The sequence below is a fragment of the Elgaria multicarinata genome, chromosome 3 (assembly GCF_023053635.1).
Source record: "Elgaria multicarinata webbii isolate HBS135686 ecotype San Diego chromosome 3, rElgMul1.1.pri, whole genome shotgun sequence".
In the NCBI taxonomy this organism is placed as follows: domain Eukaryota; kingdom Metazoa; phylum Chordata; class Lepidosauria; order Squamata; family Anguidae; genus Elgaria; species Elgaria multicarinata.
The window spans coordinates 88,548,513-88,559,811 of NC_086173.1; the positions used below are offsets into that span (position 1 = coordinate 88,548,513).

At 42.8% G+C, this 11,299-nt stretch overlaps 1 protein-coding gene across 1 annotated transcript in view; it reads right to left on the bottom strand.

The window, feature by feature from the left end:
• The window catches only part of CSF1R (colony stimulating factor 1 receptor), a 51,807-nt gene extending 43,027 nt beyond the window's left edge, over positions 1-8,780 (bottom strand). Inside the window, exon 1 of the mRNA XM_063120856.1 lies at positions 8,594-8,780. Coding sequence (XP_062976926.1) covers positions 8,594-8,666 — 73 coding nt within the window. The 5' untranslated portion in view covers positions 8,667-8,780. The remainder of the gene's footprint in view (positions 1-8,593) is intronic.
• Positions 8,781-11,299: the final 2,519 nt, after the last annotated feature.

An 11,299-nucleotide genomic window follows, 5' to 3' on the forward strand; every position in this document is an offset into this window, starting at 1 on the left:
GCATGTTACAAACCTCAAACTCGGCACCAGGGCAGCTTATCCATGTGTCCACATGCACGCCAAGTTGCAAGCAAATCCCATCATCCCCTGATTTTTGGCGCGGCTCTACCCTCTAACGCACCTCCCATAACCCTAATTCACACCCCTTTAGATAGCTCCGTCAATTTGCACGTTAGAAACCTCAAACTCAGCACCATGATAGCTTATCCACGTGTCCACATGCACGCCAAGTTTCAAGGCAATCCCATCATCCCCTGATTTTTGGGGAATTTATGAAAATCGGGCACCCCATTCACACCCCTTGGGATAGCTCCGTCAATTTGCATGTTAGAAACCTCAAACTCGGCACCAGGAGAGCTTATCCATGTGTCCACATGCACGCCAAGTTGCAAGCAAATCCCATCATCCCCTGATTTTTGGCATGGCTTAACTCACCCCAAATTGTCCCATTCTACAACTACGTCAATTTGCACGTTAGAAACCTCAAACTCAGCACCATGATAGCTTATCCACGTGTCCACATGCACGCCAAGTTTCAAGGCAATCCCATCATCCCCTGATTTTTGGGGAATTTATGAAAATCGGGCACCCCATTCACACCCCTTGGGATAGCTCCGTCAATTTGCATGTTAGAAACCTCAAACTCGGCACCAGGAGAGCTTATCCATGTGTCCACATGCACGCCAAGTTGCAAGCAAATCCCATCATCCCCTGATTTTTGGCGCGGCTTAAACTTTTTAACTCACCCCAAATCAAGTCCCATTCTACAACTACGTCAATTTGCACGTTAGAAACCTATCCTTTGGTCCCATGACAGCTTACCCATGTGTCCCCATGGACACCAAGTTTCAAGGCAATCCCATCATCCCCTGATGTTAGGGGAACTTTTGAAATTTGAACACTCCAGTATGTCAGGGATTTAAAGTTGCAATTGCAGACAGCTCAATGGGGCCAGTTCCAAGGCAATCCCAACATGCCACGAGATAACCCTAAATCTTCTGGCACATTTGAAAAAGGGATTATTGAATTTGATAAAGTCTAAGTGAGCGCAGGAAGGACTTCTCCCCTGAGTCAAAGCAAGACACATACACCATCGCTGCAAGGCGGGAAGGGGAGAATTATTATTATTATTATTATTTATTTATATAGCACCATCAATGGAAAGCAGGCAGGCAGCATGCATTGTAGTGCCGCAAGGATGGCTTGAGCACTAACGCATAGCAAACCAACCCATAAGTGGGCGCAAAGTGAGGCAAAGATGGCTGGTTGTTTCTTTCTAAGCCAGCAGTTACGCCTTGAGGGGCACAGAGGAGGACGATTGGGAGCAAACCAGGCACCAGGCGGGCAGAGAGGCAGGCAGAGTAGGCGAGGAGTCAGTCCTGGCAGATGCCCCACCACAGCAGCACCCCGGGGGAGGCGGGCAGGCAGGCAGGCAGGCTGCGGGCATTTCTGGGGGCACAAGGAAGTGATGGCTGGTTTCTAAGCCAGCATTGCAGTTAGTCACGCATTGCAAACGCAAACCATCCCAGCGAGTCGGTCACCGAGGAGGACAGGCTAGCAGAGGGGCAGGCAGAGTGACATGTCATAGATCTAGTATTGGGGAGGAGTCAGTCCCGGCAGATGCCCCAACACAGTAGCACCCTGGGTGGGCATTGGAAAACGCCATCTTGTGGGTCAATACTTCCCCCACCCCATGTCCTGCAGGGTTGCCTGCCTAACCCTTGTGGGGATGGGAGATGGAGAGCTTAGAGTGGCAGTGCCAGCAGCAGCCTTCGGCTTTCCCCTGGAACCAGTCGCCTTGCCCGCCTCTTTCCCCAGCAAGATCGCCTGGTGCTGCCTATGAAGATGCATCTTCATGCTGCTGGTTCCATAATGCCCTGTCGATGAACCCCTGCTTAGGCTGAGTTTGCAGTGGCGACAGACAGCAAAGCGGGGATCCGCTCCCAACTCAAAGTGGTCCCACACGATGCTTGTCTTTCGTTTCTGTGGTGACACCACCAATTGCCCGCCTGAGCTCTCTGGTGTTGCCACAGAAACAGGGGTGTGGGATGAGACTGGGGAGAGAGCCTCGGCCTGCTGCTGCTCCTCCTCAGCCCCCACATCCTGGAGGCCCACCGCCTCCTCCTCCTCCCCCCCCTCCACTGTGCTGAGGACCTCGTCTAGGTCCATCAGCGGGCTCGTGGGCTGAAAGGAGAATGAAGGAGTTGGGGATACTCCTCCTCCTCTAATGGCACTGCTGCCACGTGCCTCTTGCAAACGGGCACTTTTCCCATTCCCACCCTCAAAAAGAGAACGCCGGGCACAAGTTGCAGAAGAGAGTGGCTCTGCCTGCTGCTTGTCCTGCTTCTGTTTTGGAGCAGTCAGCCAAGGAGTTGCCCGTTTGAGTTTCACAGGAGGAGAGGAAGCCCTGCTGGCAGACTGAGCCTTGCTGCTTTCAGCACGCCTGCTTTCTCTTTTCATGATGACTAACAAAATATTAATACTACTAATACTATGTATAAGGTACTACTAAGAATATGTATAAGAAGAATATAATATGTTTAAATGTAGGGAAATGGGACAAGAACAATAAAATATACTACTACTAATATGTATGAGAATATACTACTAAGAATATCTACAAGAATATAATAATATGTTTTAGAATATTACTAATAAATGTAGGGAAATGGGACAAGAAATGGGACAACCACTACTATAAGAAGAACAAAATATGAATACTACTACTAATATGTATGAGAATGTATACTAATAGACTACTAAGACTATGTCAAAGAATATAATAATAATATGTTTAAGAATAGGGAAATGGTGTGCGTATGCTTTCCCCAAAATGCTCAATCTGTGGCTGCCTGTTGAACTTGACAAAAGCAGCCCACTCCGTCGAAGTTACACAGAGAAGAAAAAGAGAATCCAATTTTTTTGGTATATTTGGTATATAGAAGATAGAAGGAAACACAATCAGGATTTAAGAGAGGGGAGGGGGAAAAAGAACCAACCACTACTATAAGAAGAACAAAATATGAATACTAATATAATATGTATGAGAATATATACTAATGGACTATGTGAAAGAATATAATAAAATATGTTTAAGAATATAAATGTAGGGAAATGGGACAAAAAGTGTGTGTATGCTTTCAAAAGAAAGCTTTCACAAAAGCAGAACAGTCAGGCTTTAATACAGGGAAGGGGGGGGCAACCAACCCAACCACACACTCCAAAATTCAAAAATAAAGTTTATATTAAATCAAAGTAAGGGGAAAACACAGGGCAAACTAAGCTACAAGTCAGAAAGAAGCAAACAAACACACACACGCGCCAAACTAAACCTATATTAAATTAATCTATCTCCAAAGCAGGAGCACTAGCTAAGTAAGTGTTCCCTCCACGAACGCCAACCCACAAAGAGACACAAAACAGAAAGTTCTCAGGGTGGGTCTGCCTTAGTCCCCCCTCCAACGCTGGGATTGGAGGAGGATGCTTTCTGAGGAGATGAATTCTCATCAGGATTGGGAGTTGAATGTGCCTGTCATCGCTTCCAAAAAAATAATAATAATAAAAAAAAAAAACCCAAACCCCGATTTTTAAAAAAATATTGCACGTGAACCACAGCACGCAGAAAGTTGAGAGTGGTCTCAAAATGACCCCCATCCACGACTCTCTGTGCACAAGAATTTTCAGAACGATAGCTTAAACCCCCCCCCAGTTATCCCCGATTCTTTCCCTCAATGCAATCCTATGGGCGAAAAGCCGAAACGCCGTTTGAGCCCTGCGGTTAACCCGATTTTTAAAAAAATATTGCACGTGAACCACAGCACGCAGAAAGTTGAGAGTGGTCTCAAAATGACCCCCATCCACGACTCTCTGTGCACAAGAATTTTCAGAACGATAGCTTAAACCCCCCCCCAGTTATCCCCGATTCTTTCCCTCAATGCAATCCTATGGGCGAAAAGCCGAAACGCAGTTTGAGCCCCGCGGTTGACCCGATTTTTAAAAAAATATTGCACGTGAACCACAGCACGCAGAGAGGTGAGAGTGGTCTCAAAATGACCCCCATCCACGACTCTCTGTGCACAAGAATTTCCAGAACGATAGCTTCAAAAACAACGTAGTTATGCGCGATTATTTGCCGCAATGCAATCCTATGGCGAAATGTTTTCAAGATGGCGACCGGAGCGCTCCGACTGAACTCGGAGCTCCGAAAAATGGTCGCTTCTCTTCGCCTTGCTTCTAGGGGGTCCGCGGTCCGCTCCTACTCCGCCTCTGGGTAAGGCGGAGCAGGCCAATCCGCTACTGCTTCTACGCTCCTAATCGGAGCGGAGCACATCCCTAGTGTGTGTGTGTGTGTGTGTGTGTTTTCTGGAAAGAAAATAAAAGAGAAGCTGCGGTGGGAAAACACGGGATGGTTACAAGTGGAAGACAATGTTGTCTGTGCCCTGTGTAAAATTCTGTGATGGAGTCATTGTGTGATTGCACAATAAAAACCTCATTTGGTTTACTGCCAGGTTTTGCTTACTCTTGAAGATGCTAAAAGAAAAGATGGGGGCAATGCTGACGACATCAGGGATCAATGACATTCAGCACTCAAGTTATACAAATTGTCTAGCACAGGTTGCCATGTGTAGGGATAAAGGAAATCCCTACGGGAGATATGCATCACTGGTCCTTAACTCCTCAGGAAGATATGCAGAATGGGCATGGGTTTGGCAAATGCATAGAACGTAACTCTGATTTTCTTTATATCTAGTGGAGCTGTCCAAAAGCAAAGAGTTTGGGGCATAACATTTCCTTTTGTGGGGAAGACCCAGAGCTCAGTGGTAGAGCATAATACACTTTGCATGCAGAAGCACCCATGTTCATCTGTGGCATCCCCAGGTAGGGCTTCCTGAAACTCTGGAGAGCCATGGCTGGTCAGTGCCGACAATACTGTGCCAGATGGGCAACGTGCTACATTGCTAACGAGAATTTATGATAAATCAGCCTCTTCCTTGTGTCCTTTTCTATTTGGGTGGCACAGTTCAGAAGGAGTACCATGATTTTTTGTTTCTGAATTTTAGTTGCCAAGAAATTGTATGAACCATCCACTCTTACACTGGAAGAAGAGTAAGTGAACGCTTGGAAGCTAGATGAAAAGTAGCGGAAACAATTAATATGAATACTGTTGGGCAACAAATATAGACTTTTTTTTGGAAGAAATGTTCTTTTTTAATGATATGATGAAATATAATTTAGCTAGTAAAGGTTATAAAAGTATTTCATTGTTATAATTGTTGGCTGTGTCTAATTTTGAATGGGTAACAAATGAAGAAGTTTATTAGAATTGAGTGAGACCATATACTTGAAGTACAGCTACTATATTTTCCCTTACCTAGTTTCAGCCATTTGATATTATAATAATTTTTCTACCGATTATAAGGATAAGAAAACAGAAATATAAGTTTTATTCTGTATTGTCAATATACACAGTACTTTGGGCTGCTTTTTTCATGCATGAACGTTTTCTAACTCTGCCATCTGCCATTACTGTTTGTTAAGCTTCTAAGGAACTTTGGGGTTTCCTAGAACACAGCTCCAAAACTGCTGAGCTAGAACAAATTAAATTTAGACTATGTCTTTGATGGATAAGTAGAAGTCCTGGTCAAAAAAATTTTCAGAAGCGATTGCAAACGTGTGTGTGTGTGTGTGTGTGTGTGTGTGTGAAAAACACTACTGATGTTTGCTACAATTGTGGAAGGGTTTTCTAGATGGCTAGTAATTGCTTGTTGTTAGTAGTGGGGCAGTTAGGGAACACTAATTCTCAAGGTTAATAATAACAATGAAAACAAAATATGATTGTTTAAAAAGGACACCAAATTGCATGGGAGTTTGTGGGGAAGACTTGTGGCAGTGTGCACGAGCACACTTGCACAACCATGTACTTAACAGCATGTCCATATGCAGCAAATCTGGAGAGTATTTTCCCATCAGCTTGGTTTTATTTAACCATCAAGTAGGGCAGATCCATTTTGGTCTTCCTTTGATCAGTAATGAAGTCATTTTGGCTGCTAACTACACAGTGCTTAATGATACTGAATGATATTGGTAGTTCAGACACTCCTAGGAGGAGGAAGCTATCTGACTTCTCCCTGTGCTTCCCAGACTATGCCTCATTCTCCTACCAAATAAGTGTGTGCAATGCATTCCTAAGCATATTTATTCTGAAGTAAATCTCGTTACGTTCCTCCACTCCATGTTACATTATAACCTCCATAATACCCCATTTTTCCCACACTACAAAAATCCAGAAAAGGTCTCTTAAAAAACAGAAGTGGAACTGGAGGGTCACAACATCATCTAAAGAACCCGTAAACAAATAAGGAATGACAAGTGCACAATACATGTAGAAAAGCTCTTAGAATTGTTGGGTGGGGTCTAGCATTTGGGTTTTCATGTACTTAACTCTTCTTTCATGTTTACTGCTACTATTCGTATTTCGAGGGTGTTAACTGTGATTAATGTATCAACACAGCCCAATAATATTTGCAGTATTTGTGGTATTAAGAACATAAGAAGAGCCATGCTGGATCAGACCAAAGGTCCATCTAGCCCAGCACAGTGGCTATTTACACAGTGGCCAACCAGCTGTTGAACAGGAACCCACAAGCAGGACACGAGTGCAACATGTCCATCAGCAATTGTAGGTAGCATATAGCTATCAGGACTAGTAGCCATTGATAGCTTTCTTCTCCAGGAATTTATCTACCTTCCTTTTAAAGCCATCCAAATTGGTGGCCATCACTACATCTTGTAGTAGCAAATTCTGTAGCTGAACAATATGCTCTGTGAAGAAATACTTCTTTTTATCTGTACTGAATCTCCCACCAATCAGCTTCATGGGATGACCCTGGGATATAATATTTTGAGAGAGGGAGAGAGAGAGAAATGTCTCCCTATCCATATTCTCCGCACCATGCATAATTTTGCACAGGTCTATCATTCAGCTAGAGTGGTATTATTAGATCATAGATATTTAGTGAACAGGCACCAATGCGAATGTAAAACCAACTTCCACAGTTTCTTCCAAATATGGAGGAATACGACTGCTCCCATTTCTAATGCTGACCAGAATTATTTTTCACCCGCACACTCTCTCACCCACTTCCTTACCACTTTCAGTAACTGCTGGCTATTGACTTTACCACATTCTTACATTGCATAATAGTGGCCTTCAGTTATAGTTAGAAGCTCATTCTCTTTCAGTCTTCCACCAGAATCATGAAAACTAGGCATGTCCTTTCTTCATCTTGAACTATGACCACTGCTACGCTTGAAAGCTAAACCAGCAAAATCAAGTTTTTACACAGGTTGAAGTTTTCCGGCTGAACAACACTGCAGCAAACCTTTGATGCCCCCCACCTGATGGGGATGTCTACATTATTGTGTGCAATAGATGAATGGATGATCAATCAATATGCTAAATTCTATGATCAGTAGTTTTCTCTTTTGCTGAAGCTGGAGTTTTGAAACTAGGGATTTTTTTTCTTATTGCATGTTGGAACAGGGACAAGAAAGGAGACATTCATAGGAAATGTAGGGGAATACATAGTGTGTGGGGGAAGACATCTATTGATGGATTTGGCAAGGTAACTAGAGACTGAGGCAGGATTTACACTACTGCTTTATAATGGTTTATATTGGTATTGACAACTGTTCACATGCAGGACAAATTCCACAAATCATTTTCAAAGTGTTATATTCTGCTTAGTGTAGATCTGGCCTGAGTGAAGACATTCCTAGTTTCAGCCATTCGATACTGCAATATTTTTTTTACCAATTATACAGATGAGAAAACAGAAATGTAAGTTTTATTCTGTATAGTCAATATACACACACCTTTGGGCTGCTTTTTTCATGCATGGAATTTTCCTAACTCTACCATCTTCCATTACTGCTTGTTAAGCTTCTTAGGAACCCCAGAGTTTCCTAGAACAGAGTTCCAAAACTGCTGGCTCTTCTAATTCCACTGCCTGATGCAGGCACCTCACCCTGCTTCATGGAAGGGCTGGCCCTGCATCTTACATGAGTTCAGTTCATCTTCATCTTAAGTCCACAATATGGCCTACTGATAAACATATGAAAACTCCCATAGCACATTTCTTAAAAATGGTCATCATATAGAAAGCCTATGCTTCACACCTGAATATTCAACCAATTATTCTGTTCAAGCACAAAGCGTCAGTATGACCTAACTATGAAAGAACTGCAGTCTTCAGAGAAAGAGGAGATGCATTTGTACTGGCACCAATATCCCATTTAATTGAGGGGAAAGAAAGGCAACAAATTCTGACAGGATCATGTGGCTTCTTTTGAGACACCTTAAAGTCATTGTAAAAACTCACTGGGAGCTGATACAAAGATTTTTCTAGTGAAAAGATTTAAGAAACTACCTTATACTCAGATCATTGGTATATCTAGCCCAGCATTCTCCACGTGGGGCTTCCCAGATGTATTGGACTGCAACTCCCATTATAGGAGGGTGCCAGGTTGGGGAAGACCGGGCTAGCCTCTTCCCTAGCTGTCACTATCTACCATTGGTAAAAAGCAGACCTACCATGCCAGATCTCAGCTGCGACCAGGAGCATGAAGACAGCTGGGCCCATTGCCCCTGGAGTAAAGAGGTCCATTCAGCACAGATCAGGTGTGCTGTGGCGTCAAGAGAAATGCCAGTGCCTTAGCCCAGAGGATCTTCTACAGCCGAAAAGAGATGGATACTGCTGCTCAACGTCCTCCTCCTTAACTTCTTCTTTTCTCAAGTGACCACAAACAAACATTAGGAAACTTTTTAGTGACAAAAAAAAGAAAAGAAAAAAAGAGGAGTCAGCATGTGACATAAAGTTCACCAACAGACGGGGAGGGGAGGTGCAGCTGCATGGCGACCCATTTAAAGGACTTCCCCTTCTTATAAGAACATAAGAGCATAAGAAGAAGTGTCATACTAGATCAGACCAAAGGTCCATCTATAAATCTGGTCCTGTTTAACTTCAGAACCGACACCAAATGAGTCCAAAACAACCCAGTGGGTAACCAAGCGGGTCCAAATTTTGTAATTTTCTAAAATAAATAGATCCCTATTCATTTTATTTTAGAAAATTACAAAATTAAAGGTAAGCGGTTGCATGATGGTTATAGGAACATTAAAAACTTTCCCTGTAGGCACAGGGAAAGAGAATGCAACAAAAATATCAGATAGGAGAGGAGAAGGCTATCAATGGCTACTAGTCCAAATGGCTATGTGCTACCTCCAGGAGCAGAGGCAACAACAACATATTTATTTCTTACCCACTTCTCCCTTTGGATCTAGGTGGGGAACAACATTAAATACAAAAATACTATGAAATACAGTAAAATACATAAAACAGATTAAAAACATATAAAAACCAATACATTCTTAAAATAACAGCCAGGCATCTTAAAATTCGACTGGGTAGGCCTGCTGGAAGAGATCAGTCTTTATAGCTTTTTTAAATTCAGAAAGATTGTTAAGTTGGTGAATCTCTCCCAGCAGGCCATTTCACAGTCTAGAAGCGGCAAAAGAGAAGGTCCTCTGGGTAACAGTTGTCAGCCTAGTTTTGGCTGACTGAAGTAAATTCTTCCCAGAGGACCTGAGTTTGTGGGGTGGATTGTACGGGAGAAGGCGATCCCACAGGTAACCTGGACCCAAACTATGTAGGGCTTTAAAGGTAATAACCAATACAAGTTGCTGGGGAACATGGGTGGGAGGGTGCTGTTGCACTGTGCCCTACTTTGCAGGTTCCCTGGTCTACAGCTGGTTGCCACTGTGTGAACAGAGTGCTGGACTAGATGGCTCTTCTTATGGTCTTATTAATTAAAATAACTGCAATTGCCACAGCTGGAATGAATTTAGCTAATAAGATAATGGTTTGAGCTTTTAACATTGTAATGACTCCTCCTTATCCTCTCCTGCTTACTACTAGCGGTTTAAAGATAAACTAAAACAAAACTAAACTCAAACATAATTGTCAACTCTCCTTTTTCTTCTTCCTGTATATTACTTGAATATAAAAGCTACGCTAAAGCATGACTAGGCATATGAAGAATAAAAGTCAAAGATATGGTGAAAGGAAGAACCCAAGAGCCAGAAATAACTCCAAATCCTAACTTCAGAAAATATTCTAAGTCCGAAAGTCTGAAGGTCTAAAGAGGTCTATAGTTACCCAAATCCTTAGGTCCGTGGTTCCAGAGGAGATCAGAGGTGAAGCAGCAAAAGAGTTAAACCAGCTGCAGCCCTCACTACCTGTGCTTTTATACACCTGTTCTGGTCAAAGGTGGGGCCCCCAATGAGTGATGAGACCACCATCTTCCAACCAGGAATGGGATGTATGAGTGATTACACTATCCAATCGGACTACCCATTCCAATTAGACTACCCATTCCCCAACATCCCCTGTGTTTTTTGGAATATCTCTGCAATTACCAACAATGGGTTAATTTGAAGGTTACTAGTAGGGTGATCATAGCTCCTGCAGCTTTAAATGTTGTGATGAAGAGGGAATTTCACCAGGTGTTGCATGCATACAAATGACACCTGCTGAAATTCCGTTTTCTGTACAACTGTTAAAGATACAGGAACCCTTCCTTCCTTTCCATATGGTCACCCTAATAGGTAGCAGTCTGCCATCTGGGCATGTTATCTTGATTGATTGATTGATGCATTTCTCCCTGGTACATCTTCTTTGAATTCAGGTTCATCGCTTGTCATATTTGGTCTTATCTGCTTGAACACCTCCTCCCAATTGTTGCTTGTGCTCAACTAGTGTCGATTAAGGGTCAGTAGGTGCACACCAAGCTCAACTAAAAACTTTTCTTTTTCCTAAAGCTTTTAAAACTTGATGTTGTGCAGACTTTATACTGTTATTTTTACCCTACCCTATGCCTGCTTACCCTACCCTGTGCCTGTTTGCATTCTCTTCCCCTCCTTATTGTTTCATTATGATTTTATTAGAATGTAAGCCTATGCGGCAGAGTCTTGCTATTTACTGTTTTACTCTGTACAGCACCATGTACATTGATGGTGCTATATAAATAAATAAATAAATAATAATAATAATAATAATAATAATAATGTTAAAACAACGATTTTCCTCCTCTTAGTGGGCATCTGAGCATGCTCACTTTGTCTCACTCATACACTCTGCCAGCACAAGCTCTGTGAAGCCGCTTGTAAAGTCAGCTTAATTTCCCCCTCTTTTCTTCAAAGCCAATCCTGTAAGTCTTAGAGACTTAGGGCTCATCTACA